This window comes from Takifugu flavidus, chromosome 22 (genome assembly GCF_003711565.1).
Source record: "Takifugu flavidus isolate HTHZ2018 chromosome 22, ASM371156v2, whole genome shotgun sequence".
Classification (NCBI taxonomy): domain Eukaryota; kingdom Metazoa; phylum Chordata; class Actinopteri; order Tetraodontiformes; family Tetraodontidae; genus Takifugu; species Takifugu flavidus.
Genome location: NC_079541.1, coordinates 5,643,015 through 5,664,529, shown reverse-complemented (window position 1 = coordinate 5,664,529; position 21,515 = coordinate 5,643,015). Strand labels below are relative to the sequence as shown.

The 21,515-nt window shown below is 50.6% G+C and overlaps 1 protein-coding gene across 4 annotated transcripts; it reads left to right on the top strand.

Annotated features, from left to right (window-relative positions):
- The first annotated feature begins 72 nt into the window (after window positions 1-72).
- On the top strand, window positions 73-20,123 carry bltp3b (bridge-like lipid transfer protein family member 3B). Of its 4 annotated transcripts, XM_057022052.1 has the most exons (24): window positions 74-429; window positions 4,020-4,182; window positions 4,652-4,690; window positions 9,206-9,297; window positions 9,440-9,629; window positions 9,706-9,846; window positions 9,925-10,092; window positions 10,335-10,515; window positions 10,594-10,677; window positions 10,807-10,968; window positions 11,343-11,458; window positions 11,833-11,974; window positions 12,053-12,246; window positions 12,331-13,068; window positions 13,155-13,801; window positions 14,178-14,261; window positions 14,797-14,945; window positions 15,141-15,286; window positions 15,363-15,513; window positions 16,102-16,143; window positions 17,736-17,992; window positions 18,252-18,348; window positions 18,428-18,567; window positions 18,936-20,123. In XM_057022052.1, the coding sequence occupies exons 1-24, from the start codon at window positions 386-388 to the stop codon at window positions 19,062-19,064; spliced, it is 4,296 nt and encodes a 1,431-aa protein (XP_056878032.1). In that variant the 5' UTR covers window positions 74-385; the 3' UTR covers window positions 19,065-20,123. The 4 variants fall into 4 exon arrangements, with proteins under 4 accessions (XP_056878035.1, XP_056878032.1, XP_056878034.1 ...); XM_057022054.1 differs by lacking the exon at window positions 14,178-14,261 and having other exon boundaries at window positions 75-429; XM_057022053.1 differs by lacking the exon at window positions 16,102-16,143 and having other exon boundaries at window positions 75-429.
- Window positions 20,124-21,515: the final 1,392 nt, after the last annotated feature.

Genomic DNA, 21,515 nt, shown 5'->3' with positions numbered 1-21,515 from the left:
AAAGTAATGTGGGCTTATTTTTTTCCCTCGTCATGGCGGGGTCTCCGAGCGCACATGAACGCATCACTAAGCCCCGCCCAGACGCGGTGACAACAGACGCTCCAGGTGTTTGCTCTATGATACTGTGGGGGTCTTGTTCGTTCAAACTTTGTCGTTATACCTGCATGAGATGGCCTAATTCCGTGCGCCTGGCACCCAGAAGTGTGAAATGCCCTCTACACGCAGCAGCTCTCAAATGACGCGGGGAAGCCGCTGAGATGAAGACCGACGCGGGGATGAGAATTTGAGCTGTGTTTATATCCTCGAGTAGGGAAAACTAGCGGCTAGGCTAGCCAGCTAGACGGACAGACGGGTCGGGCGCTTTGGAGACCAGATTCGTGCGACCATGGCTGGCCTCATCAAGAAGCAGATCCTGAAGCATCTCTCCAGGTCAGTCCTGAGCTGGCTCGGCCTAAGCATGAGACACGATCGATGGAGGTTTTCAGCTGTCAGATATCCGTTAGCTAGCCCTCACCAATATGTTAATGACACCCAAATCACTAAGAGGCGTGAAGAAACGTGTTGTTTAAAAGGCAGAGACTATGGATGTAGATATTTATTCTTATGGTTTACTAAGTTAACTCACACCCTCGGCGTTTTCCGGACTGTCAGTTGCGTATTTAGTTGACGCAACTCCCACTTACCTGAGACGTGGCTGGACAGCTAACGTGCTAACGTGAGGCTGGGGTTAGCTGCTGAGTTGCTAATCCCTCCTCGCTGGAGCGGGTTCAACCTGTCTAGTGGTGGAATCGGATTGTTTAAACCAACAATCTCAGCCTTCCTTCCAAATACTTGCAATCGTGCAATTGTGTTGCTTAAATTTGACGAAAATCTGGGGAAAGAACACAAAAAACTCCCCCCTGCAAATCAGCTTTTGCACTTTGTCCAAATGTCTATTTCTCAGGACATAAGGATTCTCAAACATAAATGTATTCCTTACACAAGACCGTTATGGGCACATGGTTCAACCTGCCTGACATTTATTATTTACTTGGCTGTCCCTCTGGGGACTTTCAGTGGACTGTGTCCTTTTGTTCCAGGGTTATTGCATAAAACATACACTTCTGATTGCATTCTGCTGCATTGCTAAAAGAAACTAACCAAAATGGATAATAATGGTGGATAAAGCTGATAATAAATATGAATAAAGAAGGTTATTTTGCATTCCACCTGTAATATGCGCTTGCCAGTGTGGTAGCCTGACTGATGTCCTTGAAAAGAAATGTTTGATTGTGTTTATGATTAAGATTACAGAGATGGCCGAGTTGTTTGATGATACACTCCCTGGTTAATACTCTAATAATCTTTAGGATAGCCTTTAGGCGTCACTAGTATTATCTGATACACCCATGCTGCCCTTCAAGAGTGCGTTCAGTCTCCTTGGGCTTGGGTTGGACGTTTCCAGCAGGCTGCCCTCGGCAGCGTTAGCGTCAACAGTGTCGGGAAATGACTTGAAGCGTTGTGATGTCATCTTGTCTCTGAGCTTGTCATCTGATCTTTATACTGGGCTGGTTGAGCAGGCGCTCGGTGGCAGAATGCCACTCCAGGATTGTTTATTGGTCCTGCAGATACCGTCGATGACGGCTTGATTTTTGCATGTTTTGGTCGTTTCACCTGCTAGATTTTATCAGCTCATCCTGTTGTTCAATGTCAACCGGGAGTATTTTTGAACTGGTGTTGGGGGTCTTGCACAACTGTGGGTCATGCCGGGGGTGTCATCGTATCAGTTCGGCTCCGCAGTCGCAGATTTGCACACTATCTGTGACCAGCATGGGTCTGTTGTGGGGAAACAGCACCATGTTTTCACAGTCCATCGAGCCTGGAATTGCTCTTTGTCCTCTGGCTATGACAAGTGTACTGAAGCAAACATGACATAATAAACCTCTCGAGAGGGCTTTTATTTTGTCAAATGTTAGCTGCCATAACGAAGAGGAAGCGTTGTGACAAAAAGAAAATCCCAGTATGAAGCAGCCATCAGCTGCAGAGCCAGAAACATGAGCTTCAGCACAGTTCAGGGATGACAATAACACCATTATGTGAGTGTCTAAATGAAGCTCTACGCTGCATTTGAGGAATGTGGGCTGTCATTCCAGATGTTAAATGTCCGGGTTACAGGGGACGTTTTCCTCAAGGCTAATTATTTACTTTGTTCGGACTCACATCCATTCATTCACCATGTTTAAATGTGCATCCTGGGCGAATTGTTCCTTTCAAAGGACCTGCTAACAAATTCCATGCCAGCCTAATTAGCCGCGTCGTGCTGCTATGGGTCCAGAGCATTGTTGTCCTGCAGAATGCAGAACAACCTACATGTTCCCTGTCAGAAGAATGCAGAAGCGCTCGGCGAGAGAGAGACATTTTAAAACGGCCGACGGCCAACCTAGCATGGCGTGGTCCCAAGCATTAAAGGATTATCACTCGAGTTCACGACCAGGGAGGTTTAACGTATGGGCGGGCTGGTATGCGGGGTCATCGCAGATCCATTTAGGCAACCGTTCAGGAATAACTTCACTAAAAGTGTTCAAAACCAGCACTCAGCACTCCGGCGCTGCTGCTCAGAGCATTTGGGAGAGGTGATTCATTGTGTGGGAAGACTTTCGGAAGCACTCCGACTATAACAGTATAAAGCAGAATGCCAGCATCTTTATCGTCATCGAGGCCCATTTGGTGCAATTTCCGCTGCCACGCTCGTCATCGCCGGCCTGTATCGGCGGGACTCTCACCGCCCTGCCGCGGCTGGCTGATGCTGATGAAGAGTGTCATCACTCTTTACTAGTAGATGGGTTGTTATTATAGGAGTGGTGAGTGCTGAGCGGAGGGAGCTTCATTAAATGAAATACTGTAGGCGTGAGTTTTCCCGTGTTGGTCTGGGGGGTCTTCTCCTGCAGCATAGTCATGGTTTTGGATTGTTTACACCTTCCTGCTTTCCTTTCCCAAGTCTGTTGCTGCTCATATCCACCCACGGTGTGCCTGTGTGATGTTGTTTTTATGGATTTCCTGTCCATGCCTGACTCAGTTTTAGTTTGCGGTTCATCCCATCCATTTGAGAGGCTGTTCTGCCTTTTTCTGAAACAAACCACATTCCGAAATTTCCGTCCACGTCACTCTTGCTCTCCTTGTTGTTGTCGCCACAGGCTCGGTTGCTAAAGACGAGCTGGTTGTCTTGAGTCATTGCGGTTGGTCTTCGGTCTCGGCAACTGATGTCATCAGGCTGTGGCACAAATGCTCTGGGAGGGCAGGGTAAACTGGGAGGCTCCCAGTTTCCATTCAGTTCCACAGACATGAGGAGGAGGGAGTGGTGAATGTGACTTAATTCCAGCCAGAGAGACAACCAGCCACAATCTGAAGGTTCCAGGTTTGGGTTTGAGGAAGAGGTGGAATTGGTGACGTTAGCTAGCGAGCTAGCTCCTTGACACCTGATCAGCAGCGGGGATGAATATTTCACTGGTCCCATGGCCGGGGTGCTGAGCACGCCGGCCGGCCATCCCCGAGTGTGCTTCAGCCTATTTTATTTCTATTATCGGAGTTATTATCTTGGTTTTATGGCCGCGGTACTGCAGGAATCCCTTCGGTTGTAAAACTCTGAGCTTTGATCCTCACTTAGGGTGACACACTTACCTTTATCGACCTGATTAAATGGAAACAGGTTTTTTTCCTCCCCTGCTCTCAATGAGGTATTTGTCAAAACAGATTGATTATTTTGGTTTTGTCAGCTTGAGGAGGTGAAATCAATATCACTCTGTTTAAAGAGGCCCCACCAGAGTGATCTGGCTCGATACTCCATTCAGGATCAGGAAGACGCTCGGCTAATTATCAACTAGTGGTCCAACCAAGAGAAGCAATGCCCAGTTTGTGTGTTCAAGCGTATTTACTCAAATGAAAATCCAAGTTAAATAAAAGTCTCTTAGCCATCAGTATAGTCACAACATGCGTCACATTAAAGACTTTGACAATCCCTTTCTCTGGTTTGTGGCCCATAGGTTCGCTAAGGACCTGTCACCAGATCAGATCAACCTGAGCACACTGAAGGGGGAGGGTCACCTGACCAACCTGGAGCTGGACAAGGAGGTCCTCCAGAGCCTGCTGGACCTGCCCACCTGGCTGGCCATCAACCGTGTGTGCTGCAACAAGGCCACCATCAGGGTGAGCGACGCTACCGGATGATCGGAGTCCTGGGTCGCTGCCAGGACCTTCACGCAGCACGTCAGACAGCAGCTCATATCGCGCTCAAACCGTCCCGTTTAAATTTAAACACAGGAAATCCCTGTATGACGAGCAGAAAAGCCGCCGTTCTGTCAGCTGGCCTTTGAGCCTCCAACTGTCGGGGTCTCTCTGCTGTGTGTGTGACGCTAATACTGTGCTGCAGCTATAAAGTGTGTGTGTAAGTGTGTGCAGCATCAAGTTTCCTTGCAGCAATTCAGCTGGTTAAATACAAGAGTTCGGTATCTCACTTCCTTCTCCCGCATTCGCTGCATTTGCATGTTGCAGAAACTGTTGTCAATAAAAGGCTCAACTTTCCAGACGGCGGCTTGTCTGAAAGAACATGTTGTGTGGATTTTGTGCCCAGGCTGCTGTTCAATATAGATGTCTTCTTTTTTGTTTTCCTTGACAGATACCATGGACAAAGTTGAAGACACATCCAATCTCTTTGGTAGGTTTCACCAAAAACAACATAAAACAGGATATTTAAAAAAATAACTGTTGCTCAAGCGCTCAGGTGTTTGGAAGATGGAGCAAATCCAGCCCCAATGGCCGCGGTGAAAGCAATTAATTGGTAGATAAACTGTCTTTAAGCCCCTTCAGCTGCTCTTCCTGCGCAGGATTTGGCTCCCGGAGCTCCTCGATCTGGTTTCTGTAGTGGTGCCAGTTACCCCCACTCTCCACTGAAAGCCCGCTGGAGACGTTCCTAAAGCTCCGCGCAGTGAAACCACTACAAATCCTGCAAGATGATGTGATAAAGTACCTGAAATGATACGATTGAACTAAAATTTAAGCCCAAAACTCTAAATTCCCACCGCGTGTTCTTAGTTCGGTTTGCATCCTTGTAGAAAGGATGTCCTTATGAAATGTTCCCACGTTAATTATCAATTTCCCTCTCGTCCACCTTTCCTCGGAGCCTCGCTATTACAATTTGTGTTCCAGGATGTGATGAAAAACAAGAGATTGTTACAAGATTTACCAGATGCTGTGTGTGTGTCCGGTGTGGTGCGATCTGAACAACGCGGACTGACTCGTCATGGAGGCTGAAATCGAGGCCTGGAGCGTATATTTGGGGGCTAGCTTCTCTAATTTCTGCATCACTGAGCTGAGGTTGCGCTCATGCTTGCTCCGCGTCTCTGTCATGGATCTGAGGCGCTCCCTCAGGGCCTCACTGAACAGCTTGCTGGTGGAGGACTGGCCTTCCCGGTGCAGTTTGCCCGAAACCAGCATCAAGAGGACGAGCACACGCTCCAGTTTACTGCGAGGTTACATGAAAGATCAATGCTGCGTGTGGTTCTAGGTCTGGTGTTTTGCAAAGAATGTTGTCGAGCAACTTCCATCCATCCATCCATCCATTCTCTGCCGCTTATCCGGGGTCGGGTCGCGGGGGCAGCAGCCTAAGGAGAGAATCCCAGACTTCCCTCTCCCCAGCTACTTCCTCTAGCTCATCCGGAGGGATCCCCAGGCGTTCCCAGGCCAGTCGAGAGACATAGTCTCTCCAACGTGTCCTGGGTCTCCCCGGGGGTCTCTTACCGGAGGGACATGCCCTGAACACCTCACCAGGGAGGCGTCCAGGGGGCATCCTGACTAGATGCCCAAGCCACCCCATCTGGCTCCTCTCAACGCGGAGGAGCAGCGACTCTACTCCGAGCTCCTCCCGGATGGCAGAGCTTCTCACCCTATCTCTAAGGGAGAGCCCAGCCACCCTACGGAGGAAGCTCATTTCAGCCGCTTGTACCCGTGATCTTGTTCTTTCGGTCATTACCCAAAGCTCATGACCATAGGTGAGGGTAGGAACGAAGATCGACCGGTAAATCGAGAGCTTCGCCTTTCGGCTCAGCTCTCTCTTCACCACAACGGACCGGTGCAGAGCCCGCATTACTGTGGACGCCGCACCGATCCGCCTGTCGATCTCCCGCTCCATTCTTCCCTCACTCGTGAACAAGACCCCGAGGTACTTAAACTCCTCCACTTGGGGCAGGATCTCCTCCTTTACCCGGAGAAGGCACTCCACCTTTTTCCGGTTGAGAACCATGGCCTCGGATTTGGAGGTGCTGATTCTCATCCCAGCCGCTTCACAGGCGGCGGCGAACCGATCCAGTGATAGTTGGAGGTCACGGGCCGATGAAGCCAACAGGACCACATCATCCGCAAAAAGCAGAGACGCGATCCTGAGGTCACCAAACCGGATCCCCTCAACACCATGACTGCACCTAGAAATTCTGTCCATAAAAATTATGAACAGAATCGGTGACAAAGGGCAGCCCTGGCGGAGGCCAACCCTCACCGGAAACGAGTTCGACTTACTGCCAGCAATTCGGACCAAACTCTGGCACCGATCGTACAGGGAGCGGACAGCCCGTATCAGCGGGCCCGACACCCCATACTCTCGGAGGACCCCCCACAGGACCCCCCGGGGGACACGGTCGAATGCTTTCTCCAAGTCCACAAAACACATGTGGACTGGTTGGGCAAACTCCCATGTACCCTCGAAGACCCTGCTGAGGGTGTAGAGCTGGTCCACTGTTCCACGCCCAGGACGAAAACCACATTGCTCCTCCTGAATCCGAGGTTCGACTATCCGGCGGACCCTCCTCTCCAGTACCCCTGAATAGACCTTGCCAGGGAGGCTGAGGAGTGTGATCCCCCTATAGTTGGAACACACCCTCCGGTCCCCCTTCTTAAAAAGAGGGACTACCACCCCGGTCTGCCAATCCAGCGGCACTGCCCCCGATGTCCACGCGATGTTGCAGAGTCGAGTCAACCACGACAGCCCTACAACATCCAGAGCCTTAAGGGACTCTGGGCGGATCTCATCCACCCCCGGGGCCTTGCCACCGAGGAGTTTTTTAACTACCTCGGCAACTTCAGCCCCGGAGATACGAGAGCCCATCTCCAGGTCCCCGGGCCCTACTTCCTCACTGGAAGGCGTGTTGGTGGGATTGAGGAGGTCCTCGAAGTATTCCTTCCACCGATCCACAACATCCCGAGTTGAGGTCAGCAGCACACCATCACCACTATACACAGTGTTGACAGTGCACTGCTTCCCCCTCCTCAGACGCCGGATGGTGGTCCAGAACCTTTTCGAGGCCGTCCGAAAGTCGTTCTCCATGGCCTCACCGAACTCTTCCCATGCCCGAGTCTTTGCCTCGGCAACCGCCGTAGCTGCACTCCGCTTGGCACGCCGGTACCCATCTGCTGCCTCAGGAGTCCCACAGGCCAGTAAGGCCCGATACGACTCCTTCTTCAGCTTGACGGCATCCCTCACCGCTGGTGTCCACCAGCGGGTTCGGGCATTGCCGCCACGACAGGCACCAACCACCTTGCGGCCACAGCACCGGTCAGCTGCCTCGACAATGGAGGCACGGAACATGGTCCACTCGGACTCAATGTCCCCCGCCTCCCCCAGGACATGGTCAAAGCTCTCCCGGAGGCGTGAGTTGAAGCTCCTTCTGACAGGGGACTCTGCCAGGCGTTCCCAGCAGACCCTCACAACACGTTTGGGCCTGCCAGGTCTGTCCGGCATCCTTCCCCACCATCGGAGCCAACTCACCACCAGGTGGTGATCAGTTGACAGCTCCGCCCCTCTCTTCACCCGAGTGTCCAGAACATGCGGCCGCAAATCCGATGACACAACCACAAAGTCGATCATCGATCTGCGGCCTAAGGCGTCCTGGTGCCAAGTGCACATGTGGACGCCTTTATGTCTGAACAAGGTGTTCGTTATGGACAATCTGAGACGAGCACAGAAGTCCAATAACAAAACACCACTCGGGTTCAGATCAGGGGGGCCGTTCTTCCCAATCACCCCTCTCCAGGTCACACTGTCATTGCCAACGTGAGCATTGAAGTCACCCAGGAGGACGAGGGAGCCCCCAGAAGGGGCACTCTCCAGCACTCCCTCTAAGGACTCCAAAAAGGGTGGATACGCTGAACTGCTGTTTGGACCATAGGCACAAACAACAGTCAGGATCCGTCCCCCCACCCGAAGGCGAAGGGAGGCTACCCTCTCATCCACCGGGGTAAACTCCAATACACAGGCACTGAGCCGGGGAGCAACCAGAATTGCCACCCCTGCTCGTCGCCTCTCACCATCGGCAACTCCAGAGTGGTAGAGAGTCCAACCCCTCTCAAGAAGACTGGTTCCAGAGCCCTTGCCGTGCGTCGAGGTGAGGCCAACTATATCTAGTCGGAACTTCTCAACCTCGCGCACCAACTCAGGCTCCTTTCCCACCAGAGAGGTGACATTCCATGTCCCTAGAGCCAGTTTGTGCAGCCGGGAATCAGACCGCCAAGGTCCCTGCCTCCGGCTGCTACCCAAAACACAATGCACCCGACCCCCTTGGCCCCTCCTGCAGGTGGTGAGCCCACGGGAAGGGGGTCCCATGTTGCCTCTTCGGGCTGCGCCCGGCCGGACTCCATAGGCAGAGGTCCGGCCACCAGGCGCTCGCCAATGTGCCCCACCCCCAGGCCTGGCTCCAGGAGGGGGCCCCGGTGACCCGCATCCGGGCAAGGGAAACTTGAGACCAATGTTATTTATCTTCATTAGGGGGTCCTGGGCTACGCTTTGTCTGGTCCCTCACCTAGGACCTGTTTGCCATGGGTGGCCCTACCAGGGGCATAAAGCCCCAGACAACGGAGCTCCTGGGATCATTGGGACACGCAAACCCCTCCACCACGATAAGGTGGCAGCCCAGGGAGGGGGTTACATGAAAGATCAATGCTGCGTGTGGTTCTAGGTCTGGTGATTTGCAAAGAATGTTGTCGAGCAACTTGAATCACAACTTGACAACTTGATCACAAAGACGCCCGTCGCGTCTTGATGAGATCAGGTGACTGATACAGCAACATTACCTTCTGAAAATTGTAACCACCCGGGGTTAAATCCTAGTTGACTCCCAGGAGAGGTGTCAGGTTTCAAGGTTATATTTGGAAACCTGTGAAATCTGTCTTTTTATCCCCACAGACCCTGGATAAAGTCGAGATGGAGATGAGCACGTGCGACGAGCCTCGGCCCCCCAACGGGCCCTCTCCCATAGCGACGGCCTCAGGACAAAGGTGGGCTTTTGTTCAAAAGGATTTTTAAAAAATGTGTAATTATGGTAAAACTGAACTTGTCGGGAGATTAAAGACAGAGGGATGCGATGCGGCGCTGTACCTTCTGTTAGCTTTGCTGTGTCTCCACCCTCTCCGTCTCCAGTGAATATGGGTTTGCGGAGAAGGTCGTGGAGGGGATGTCGCTGTCCATCAACTCCATCATCATCAAGATCAGGGCCAAGGCCTTCAACGCCTCCTTTGAGCTCTCCCAGCTGCAGGTCTACAGCGTCAACACCAGCTGGAGCGTCAGCGACCTGCGCTTCACTCGCATCCAGGACCCTCAGAGAGGAGAGGTTAGCGTGTCCGCGTCGTTTCACTGGGATGTCTTCAGCCGCAGTTTGATCGTACTGCCGTTTCTGCTCGGTCCAGATCTTGACGTTTAAGGAGATCAGCTGGCAGATGATCCGCATCGAGGCCGACGCCATTCAGAGTGTCGAGCACGAGATGTTGAGCGCTCCTATCCGCCTCATTACCAACATGTCCAAGATCCGGGTCACTCTCAAGAGACGGGTCAGTCGCCCACACGCAAACACAAACACAATCTCCATTTTGTCCAGTTGTACAATCGGGGAAACCTGCCTATTGCAGATTAAGGACTGCAACGTGGTGGCCTCCAAGCTGATTCTGATCCTGGATGACCTGCTGTGGGTGCTGACCGACTCGCAGCTCAAAGCCATGGTGCAGTACGCCAAATCTCTCAGCGAGGTCATGGAAAAATCCGCGCAGCAGCGAAAGAGCATGGCCACAGAGGACCAGGTGAACATAGGAGCAATGTGCATCCCTTCTAAATACTGTCACTTCCTCGCTGTCTGTTCTACAGTTATTTTCACCACTCTCACTTACAAAATGTACCAGTACTACCCACTTAAATTCACACCCAGTCATTGCGCAAACGTTAGGCGAGTGCCATCTGCTGGACAGTTGAAGTACTACAGTGCATTTAAGCCAAAAACAAAAACACAATTTCAAGTATGCATGTTTACTCTTGTGCTCACCAGGTGTCGTCTGCACCACCATCAACGCAGCAAGTGCGAGCCCAGCAAGCGCCCACAGCAGCCGACCCCAGCGCAACCATGGCCGGGCTGTTCAGTGCCTACGACGTACGCGAGACCTCGCATCACCTCCAGATCAAACACCTGGACCTGCACATCTGCGATGACGTCCATGCTAAAGACAAAGGCAGGGCGTACTTTTGCGCACCAATACACGGATTTTGTCTGGTCCAGGCTGTGTATTGAACTCTTCCCCTCTGTGTAGCAAACAATAAGAGGATAACTGGTGGAGCGATGCAGCTTTCCTTCAGTTCCATCACCTTGGACTACTACCCTTTTCACCGAGCAGGTACTTGCCTGATCTGGTTTGCTGGAAATTTAAAAATAAAAAAAGTCCCACCACAAATGTTCATGTGGGCAGATTCTGGGACTGTACCTCCACGTTAACTTGATGGCTGTCCTCTTAACCCCCTTACAGGTGACAGCTGCGCCCACTGGATGCACTACGGCGAGGTCACCAAGAGCAGGGAGGGCTGGGCTCGGAGTCTGCTCGACGAGTTTAAGTCTAACGTTGAGATGTTAAAGTCCGCCGTTCGAGACCTGCAAGGCCCGCCCCCTGGCCACGGTTCCCCTCAACACGGTAAACATTTGACGCGCGCGCTCTTTTGTCGTACGCACACGCACAGAGCAACATCCCAGTGGGTTTTCTGTCCTCCAGTGTCCCGTAGGGATGATCTATATGAGCCTCTATGTCAGGCAGCAGCTGAAGGAGTAGGGCTTAGAGAGGTTCAGGGCTCTCTTGAGTGGAGCTCACACACACATCCTTCGGCCCAGTGCTGCTGGTGCCTCCAGCCAGGTACCACGGCGTGTGTTTATGCGTGTGCGCACGGCTGAGTGCGGTGGTGCACACCTTCTGCGAGGCCAATGGGTTTTCCGTGAGAGAATTCCGGTGGTCAGCTGCTTTCTTCTGTTAGCACTTTCCGCATCCTGTCACCTGTCTTTCTTTATCTACAGGCAGGATAAGCACTTCCTCCAGCACTTCATTCAATCCCCCTCCACCCCAGCCCCACAAGACTCAGCTCATGTCCAGCTCTGTTGTCCTCAGGATGGCTGACTTCAGCATCTACCAGGTCATTAACCACACATTCCAACAAATGGTTCTTTTTTGCTTTGAATTCCAGCTGAATCCTCGACGTGAGAAAATCCACATTTCAAATCCCCAAGGTCGTATTTACACTTTGCCATCGTACCTCTTAACAACACAAACTTGAAGTGAGTGTCACTCAAGTAGTTTCCATGGTGCGCACCATGAGACAATAGGTGTCTCGATGCGTGCCTTCCAAAATAAGGCTGCATAATGTCTTATAATAAAAGACACATCCGTCATCAGAAGCGCGTTAAATAGTCGGTGACCCATCCAGAATGGGTCCGCGAGCCACTTTTGGGTCGCCACCCACCAGTTGCGAACCACTGCTTTCGTCTAAATTTCAGGTGTGTGTTGCAGGTGTCAACAGCGGACCAGCGTCGCTCCAGTCCAAAAACGATGCTCTCTTGCAATAAGAAATCCTTGTACCTTCCTCCGGAGATGCCGGCCATTCACGTAGAGTTCACGGAGTATTACTTCCCCGATGGAAAAGAGTATCCCAGTAAGACATTTCAGCCTTAATCCTGCGTTGTTGAGACAAAGCCATTTATTTTGCTACTCTGCCCTGCTGCGGCTCCAGTCCCGTGCCCCAACCTCTATGTCCAGCTGAATGCCCTGCAGCTCGTGTTGGATCCTCGCAGCCTGGTGTGGCTCAACCTTTTCGCCCTCGACCTCCGGCAGAGTCTGGAGCAGTTCATGGAAATCTACAAGCTGAACGACTCCCAAAAGCCCGACGAGCACGTCGACATCAAGGTGGACGGTCTGATGCTGAAGGTAAGTTTGGAGGCAGCGAAGGTGAACGGGTCTCCCGCATTCATGAGGACACTGCCAGCTTCTGCGTGTCCTGTCTTCCTCCAGCTTGTGATTCCCACCGACCGGGAGGCCTCCTACCCCGCCGATCTGCCTCGCTCCATCTCGGTTCAGACCTCGGAAATGGTGGCGACCAACACCCGCCACCCCAGCAACTGCACGCGCGCCAACCTTGAGGCTTTGCTGCAGGCGTTTGAAGAGGAGCCCTTCTTTTCTCCCGGCTTCTCTTCGTTCCCGCGATCGTCCTCCTCTTTTCCCGTCCTCCATCCCGTCTTTCAGCGCCACGCTCACGAACACGACACCAAGCTCCATGACATTTACAGAGGCCTGGTGACGCCCACGACGAGCGCAGACGCGCTCAAGACGCCGGCCGCCATCGACTTTTGGGCTTTGCACTTTGCCCAGTTCTGGGTGGACTACGAAGGCACGCGCGGGGGGAAGGGCCGGCCGCAGCCCTTCGTGGACTCCTTTCCGCTTACGGTGTGGGCTTGTCAGCCTTCCAAGATCGTCCAGCACCAGGAACGGCTCAGAGAGGCTGCTCAGTCGGGGCCACGCCGGAGTTCATCCGGGGAGGCCGTCGCTCGCCTCCAGAGGAAACGGCTGCTGAAGGAGTATTATAGCATGGAGGGTGTCCCGCCACCGTGTCACAGCTCTGACCCCCCTCTGCTGCATAGTAACGGAATCCATAACCGCCTCTCATTGGACAACCCGCCTTCTCTGTCGCCCTCGAGTGAAGATGCAGGAGTGCACGTGCTGGTGCATGTGCAGAAGCACTTAAGCGCACAGGTATGTCTGGAGAGAGGTACGTCCAGAAACGGGCCCCCACCCAAAGCAGCGCGTGCTCAGCTGTGCACTTGTGTGTCTTTGTCCAGGTGAGCCATCGACAGTACGTGTTCCTGATGTTTCTCCAGCGGAGCATCAAGTCCCTGCAGCAGACGATACAGCGGGACTTGGAGGAGATGGGCTCCAAGAGAGACCGTAAAGGTCCTGCTCAGAAAGCGGGGGACCACCAGCCTTTCACAGCCTGCCTGGGGCTCCTGCTGAAAAGCGCAGAGGTCTCTCTCCTCCTGAAGCCCTTCCCCCAGCCGGAGGGCTCCGGCTCTCCTTTGGGCTCGGAGCTGTCCCCTTCGGAGAGTCGAGGCACTCTGGACCCAGGGGTGGAAAAGGACAGTGAGGGGCTTGGCCCGGGGGCTGAAGGAGGTGCAGCCAAAGGGGCCTGTACAGTAGACCAGCTGTTGTGTGGAGGAGGCTCAGGAAGTGGGACGGCACACGTCCCCGCTCCTCTCAGCCCCATCTTGTCTTCCGGCACGCGCACGGACTCGGATCAGAGAGTCTCAGTGGAAGAGAGGACTAAGAACTCTGGGAGGTGGAGTTCAGATAATGGTGGTGAGGGGGGAGGGGACGGGGCGGCCGAAGAGGTGACATCTGGTTTAGGTTTAAAAGCCCAGACAAGTGACCCCCTGCCCACTGAGCTCCACGGCAACAAAGACCCCACCAAGATGCCTCAGTCAATATCCAGGTATTCACATTCAGGAAGCTAAAGATGGGTTCATTTAGGTTTGTAAATGTTTGTGTTAGCTAACACGCATTCGGTAGGAGTTGTTCACACGATGGCGACTGTTTGTGACATCACAGCTGTTCAATAAGTCCCGGTTAAGTTCATTCATGTTGGATAAAAAGGTTGTTTTTTTACAAACACAAGTGCTGTGTGTGAGACCTCACAGTTGTCTGACATTATTTTCATAGCCTCTTTGTTCTCGTCCGTCAGCTCATCATCCTCTTGCTCTTTCTTGACTCATTCGATCACTTTTTACTGCCTTTGAGCTTCGCTTTGACCAGTGTGCCTTTTGTGTGTGTGTGCGTGTGTGTGACGTGTGTGTGTTTTCTCTATCAAGGAAAGGAAGTTTGTCTGTGGTTTCTGATCTTCTCAGCTCCTCAAACTCCAGCAGATCCACTTCCCTTTATTCCATATCCAACATGTAAGCCTCTGGATCTGTGGCTCGTTGTTTAATTAGTGTGTTAATGTGGGCGTGTTTGTGTGCTCGTGAATGGTGGATTAAACCAAATCAATTCAATTGTGCGTGTGACTGCCATGTGGGCCTGCATTTGCATGCGTGCATGCCATGCTGGTCCCTGTCTGTGGCTGTTGTTTAGTTCTTCCTTTGGTCTCTTTCGTGGACGATGGTCCTTGAATGTGTCTTTTTTCCCCTCCAGCCTTGTGTTCTTCTGGTCTTTCTGGACAAATGCTTTGATTATTTATTTATTTTCATCAGTATTAGGTTTATGTTGGGATGGTTCCTTAGACATGAGCTAAATCACCAGAGGGGATGACAAAGAGGAAGAAGCAGCACTTAATTCATGACTTGTTAAGTAGCTCCTAAAAAGTGTTTTTGTTTTTACTATTTTCTGGGGTGAAATCGGCGGCATGCTTTAAACGGCGAAGCTTCAAAAACAATGCAGAATGTGATTTTTCTACACTGTCCTCCTCATGACTTTGTGTCCTGTGCACTGCAGTGGTCGTTTGATGCGAGACCGTTCCCAGTCCAGTTTCTCTGTTTCCTATAAGAACATGAAGAAGAGCCCCTCCCTGCAATCGCTGGACAATATCTCTATAGACAGTTATTTGATGGAAGATGGGGACACCTACAGTTTACTGGAGAGAGGTAGAGAAGACTTTTATGTTCTATTTTTTTGTTGACCGCTTGACAGGACAAATGCTTTCGCTTTAAACATGTCCCATTATGTCCACGAGGTGGCGCCATTTCGCTAAAATAACCTAATTGCAGCTTTCCAGTCGAAACGTCGAACGTCTTTAATGTATGTTCTGAATATGTTTGTCTCTTCTATGTCTGGACCAGATGACGTTTCCATCTCAGGCTTTAAGGACGCCATCACCGAACAGAGCGCCACTGAAGCAACGACGGTTCAGGAGCAAGAGGAGGCGGTGTCCCCAGACACTGTCAGCGCCACCTCCCAGAGCACTGACGACCCCACCAAAGATACAGTAAGCTGTCAGACAGTGCAAGGCCTTCAAATATATGTTAAAATATATGTCAAATTGACCTCCTCCCGTCCCCCAGGTGTCGGTGCTGGTACTGAAAGTGCAGTCTGTGTGTGTGGGCATGGAGGCGGTGGGCGAGAGCACCGCTGTGGCTCTGGAGGTGGGCCAGGTCACGCCCACCCAGCTGGGCAACATGTGTCTCAGGCAGTACCTCAGCAACCGCAGTCTGGGTAAGACGAGCGACGCTCATGATTCTCTTAAGTTCAAGAGTGTAGACGGTGTGTGTATTTGGGATTCATTTGATTTTTTTAGTTTGTAGGTCTTAACGCAAAGCTGCATATTGCATGAGTGCTCTGGGAAAAGCTTTTAAGAGACATTGTCTTCAAGGCCAGCTGCGAGTGTGTTTATGTGAATTCTCAGTAAGATATTTGCATAAATATTAAATCTTCTGACACGATGTTGCCACATTCTAAGTTAAAAGTCAGTCCTGGATTCTAAGTATATCTACAACAACCAACATCTGGACTGAAAATCAAGCAGCTGCGCTCTTGAAATCGTCCGTCTGTTCATCGGCAGCCGTTGTCACTTTGTAGCTGCAGTTTCAATTCTCGCCTCCTGGGGGCGCCAGATCTCTCTCGCACATTCTGGATCTTAGACGATCACGATTAAAACACTAAACTAAACATTGTGGACAGGAGTTTTGCACATAAACATAAAGTATCTAATCAGCGATGTTCTCTCAACATTTTCTCCTGGCATGTCTGCACGCTAACGCAGCCACCCACCGCTTTTATTTACCTTACGATAACTCCCCACAGGTATGGTGTGTTCAGTACCAATACCTGCACAAAGCAGCCAAGGTAACTGCCCTGTGTTATTTCATCATTTGTAACTGCAAGTGCATGTCCTGAACCACCTGTGTGTGTGTATGTGTGTGTCTGTGTGTATTGTGTCAAGTCTCATTTTCACTCTGGCATGGTCTGAAGATGCACAGATAGCAGCGTGTCACACTGCAGGGAAGCGTGCAAAAGAGTGCTCCCCCTCCCCCGCAGCAGCGGGTGTTTATGGTGTGTGTGTGTGTGTGTGTGTGAGAGAGAGAGAGAGACTTCAGAGAGGTTAAATCTGACTGTAATGGAGCGAGAGCTGCCATTATTTGCAACATTAGATACTTAAATGTGCAAGTGTGCGTCAGCCATATTAAAGTGAAGCACAGCTCGTCGTTCAGATGGGTGCCAACCCTCTTTTTTCCTCTTCCTCTTCCTCTGCCCCCCCCATCCCTCCTCTTCCTCTCATCCCTCCTGCACCAGCCGTTGCCGTCTCAGTCCAGCGATCCGGGCAATGAGAGCAACCCCAGCTTTCCCCCTCACTACTTCCCCTCATCCTCATCCCTCTCTCCTCCACCTGTCTTCCTCCTCGCTCTTCCCTCCAGCTCCTACTCCATCTTCATCCTAATCCTCTGTCATTTAACCCCCGCCACTCCTCCGTTCCTCTCTCTCCCTTTCATCTCTCTCTCTCTCTCTAGGCAATCCTTTTTCCCTTCTGCCTCTGTCTTATCACAGTCGCTCAGTACTTCACTCCTGGCTGCTTCCCCCCCATGTTTTCTCCTTACCCGCACCCATCTCCCTCTCCCTCCCGCTCTCCATCGAGAACTGACGGGGAATATGTCATTTAGCGTGAGACAGGCTTGGCGCCGTTTGTGTGCGTGTGAACGTTATCGCCGGCCCTGTAGACGCTCCAGATTTAACTCCATCCTCGCCGTCCTGCAGAGAGCAGCTAAAGGGATGTGACACTTTTCGTACGTTGTTGGTTCGCGTTTCTCATGCGGTCATTTAAACTTAAAATTACATTTAAAATTTGGATGTGAAACTTTGACTGTGAGCCTCAGGTGACTTCTCATGTCCTAAACTATCAGCCAGAGTTGTCTTATTTCCACAAAATGCATGAACGAGTTTCCCTCGGGTAACTTTTTGGCATGTCAGGGCTTTCTTGTCTCCACTTTAGCAAGTTTGTATAATCCCGTGTTCTCAGCATCGGCCCCATGATGAGCCGGTGGGATTATTTAAATCGGGATCATAACTGGAAAACCATAAATTTGTTATTTGACTCTGTCCTTTCGAGTCTGGAGACCTTTAAGTTCGTCAAGCGTTTAACGCAATGCACTTTCTTCCCTTGTGTGGTTTGAGGATGTCTCTGCAGGTTCCTGCTTCTATCTTTGGTAATTTAACAAGCCTCCCACCGGTTTGACTCGGGGTAGCGAGTTTGGTTTGGATTAGAGAAAGAAAGCGGATATTACTGTCAGATTAAGATTTATGAAGCTGTAATTATTCTTGAACGGTGAAGAAATCCTTTTACCTCCTGGGTGCATCTCCAGCCAATTCCCCTCCACGTGGCCTCCACAGATAAAGCGGGGATGCTAACGCTAACCCCAGGCCTCTGCCTTCATTCCTCGCAGGCGCCGACACCGGCCCAGGCAAGGACGGCGGCCCCCAGAGCCCCGAGGTGCGTGCCCTCCTGGAGAGCGGGCCCCGCGCCGCCGCTCACTCCAAGCTGGCCGAGCGCAACGGCTTCCTGCGGCTGCAGCTCCACGGGTACCGGGCGAGCTTCTTGACGGAAACGCTGCGAAACCTGGCCCACTTCCTGGAGGACGACACGACGCCGCGGGTGCTGCCCATGGAGATCAGCGTGAGGGACACGCACGTCAATTTGAAGGTGAGCGTCGCAGCTGCCGCGTCACCTCGATGGCTGCTATTCCTGTCCCGCGTTGCAAAGTTTCGTTTTCACCCCGAGGCGGCTGTTGACGCACGGTTACCTGCAGTGCTTCAGAAACACACTTGTCCTAGTTTCCCCAGTAACAGTCCCCATAACTTACTGTCGTAGTGTCAGAACGCCTTAACGATTCTGAAGCGATGCCTAATTGGCCTGAAGGTTTAATGGGCTGCTTTGAAAGGCTAAATGTGTATTGCTCCAGGACGCCGGTTCGACCGATTCTGAGCCCTCGCCCGTCACCCTGCACGTGGACGACCTCATCATACACAGACGAGACGACGGCTCTTTCTCCGTTGGAGGTGACGTGCAGAATTGGACGGCAAAGTAAATGCGCTGCGTTCGACGACCGCGTCTCTAAACTGTCCTTTGTCGGCACAGCTGCGGAGAAGCGACCCAGGGAAGAGGCCGCGCCGACTGTCTTTACCCAGGGCCCTTTTTATGAAGCAAGCAACAGCGTCTGCAGAGTCTCCAAGGCAACACAAACCCAAGCCCCATCCAGGAGTCCCTCCAGAGAGAAGGTGAGTTCAGCTGCGCTATGTTTCCCAATGGAAAACACTAAATTTCAAGGGGATGCATTAACCACTAATTCGATGTTTGATAAGCTGCTGGAGTAAGAAAATGCCTCAAAACGCTCCTTTTGAATTTCTTCTGGAAATTGTGGAGCGTTTTTCAGAGCGAGGCTGTGAAATTGGTGTTTTTACAGTCCGGATGTGTTCACTCCTTTGGTTTTTTTCAACCAAAACACGTTGCTAACTTTTCATTTAGACGTCAACCGTATTAACTTGCATAAAAGGAGCATATGTGCCCTTTAAATCCGTCCCTTCATAACTGGACATAAGAACTCAATGGCGCCCCCTCGTGGCGCTTTTTGGTTTCACCTTTTCAGATGCTGGAGGAGGAGAACGAATGTTTGAAACTGGAGCTGTCCCGAGCCAAAATGGCGCTGGCAGAGGCCCAGATGGAGAAGGACTCGCTGCTGCACCGCATGAAGAATCTCAAAGTGAGCACCAGTTAGACCCAGCTCTCCGCCTTCGCATCCCGACCTACCGGATTCGTCCAGTCGCCACCGGCGTTTTGGGATTGGCATTGCAACTGACAAAAGCAGGGATTTCTGACTACAGCAACCCTCTTTCGAGGCTTATTTGGCGAGCGACTCGCCATGTGACTTCAACTTTGAAATAATTAAGCAATGCACAGACTGTGAATTCATGTTTTTACACGCTCTGTTTTCTCCACATTAGCCTGCGGAGCGATTTTGAGTTAGAAAAGGGAGAAACGGCATTACGTGGGATGTTGTGCGTTTTTGGGTGTATGATTTAATATAAATGGTCGTGCCTACACAGTATCCTTCCCACAATACACCTCAAGCCCCCCTGAAAAAGATCAACAGTCTCAACTGAATTTCCCTGTGTGAGACTGAAGGAATAGCAAATGTAGAATTAAGAGTGATGTCTGAAAAAGGAAGAAAAACAACTATTTTTCACTGCACTGAATCTGAAGATTTGCGCTTTTGTGCGCGTCCGTGTACGATGTAGAATTGTATATGAATGTTGTTCTTTAAATGCTTCTGCTGCGTTTGTATCGAATGTCTCCGCCCCAGCCACCTTACGTTTGAGCCGAGGACAAAGTTTGTAAGATCAAATTCCACTTTTTTGTCCTAAAGAGACAAAAAACCCAGAACAGATAGTTGGGAGCGCCCTCCTTTCTTATTTTTCTACATGTAAATATTAGCGTTCAGCACTTTTAAAATGGAGACACTGTAAATATAATTAGAGTTGTGACCTAAAAATGAGTGTGTGAGCATGGAGGGGATGTGATTGTGTCTTTATAAAAATGACTAATCCGAACATTTGTGCTTTTTGTTTAAAATTATCCACTTTTTAAAGGCGCACGACTTCACCCAGCACACATCTTTCTCTCAGTGTCCCAACCAGCATCATATAATCCCCCCTTTGTTTGCGACAGAGAGGGGGTGAATAATCTGATTTCTGTCCGTCGAAGCTGCTGAAATACCAATGAAAATTAATAAATTGTGTCCGGCCTCAAGCAATGAGGTAAATTATCAATTTCCTAATGGCGCCTTTAGTGATTATTTCTTACCTGCGCTCCAAAAAACAAACTTATTTTCATAAGTGGGCAGCTTTTGCCAGGAAGTACTCTTTCATATCAGGTTTTTTGAGGCTTAAATTGCTCCGATATAAGAGGAGTTACAAAAAAAGTAAAGGGCAACGGTTAACGTGTGTGCAGGAGAGGCCTTGTGCACATAAATGGTCATGTCATTTTACAGCTGGAATGGCGCAGTGAGTCCTAGAAGGACATTAAGTGTGAGGAGTGTTCTGCTCTGGTGCTGCTGAAACGAAGCCTGTTTACATACTAGAGCTTAATGTTTCTGCGATGATGGCCACCTCACGGCGGGGGCCTGTTTATGGAAGCATCGCTGGGAACATGATTAATGATTCAGAGATTATTTATTCCCACTCCATCATGTGGAAGGTGCAAAATGTTGTGCCCATGTCCCAGTTAAACAGAATGATATAAAAGTAGTAAAATTACTAAACAGACACAGAATATGAAGGGAACATTGAAAAATGTATTGAGCGAGAAAAATTGTGCACATTTGTTTTTTGATAAAAACGTGTAGCTTAAGTGATTTGGCAAATAAATAAAAAAAATGTCAAATGTTTTGTATTTTAAAATTTCGTTTATCTGGCGGGTCCAAGCATACACCAGAGAGAGGGAGGGCGTCACGTAAATGTAACAAAACGGATTTTTGGGTTTGGTTTTGTTCTTTCTTTAACCTCCATTCAGAGCCGTGGAAGCGCTCACCTGTTTCTCTGGGGCGGAACTGCGCATTTGCGATATAGGTGGAATTACGGACCCATTTGAACGCGACACCGCTGGCACCGCAGGTGGCCTTCGCTGTATGTGAGTTTTTCCAGACGCCAACAAAGGGGACGCTTTCTGATGGGCTTGTGGTCGTCACCCACACCCAGGAGGCTGTACAGTACGGCTGCACGTCAAGGCAGAAAGAGGAACGGCGGAAAATGGCGACGGGGATTTCAAATTAAACCGCAGATCCGGTTCGTATGACGCCAACATCAGGTAGGAATAAAATAGTCTAGAAATTTTCCCTAGCCTTATCCAGTGATAACACTTTTAATACAAGGTAAAATGTTTCTCCATATGTAGCTTTAAATTAAAAAAGTAAATTAGCTATCGTATTAGTTGGGATGCAAAGTTCAGATGTTCAAGTAAATTCAAATAAATAAACGTACTTTTTGGGGTTTTGCACGTAAAATATACGTTTAGGTAACTTAATGTTTTTTTTTGTTTTTTTTAAAGCGGTAATTTTAAAATGTTTGGCCCTCGTTTTGGAACGTCACCACTGAATGCTTTTATTTTTAAACCGATGACAGGAAGTTAGCCGTCATGTCCAGCTAGCAGCTTGACGCCCGTGTGTCGGGCC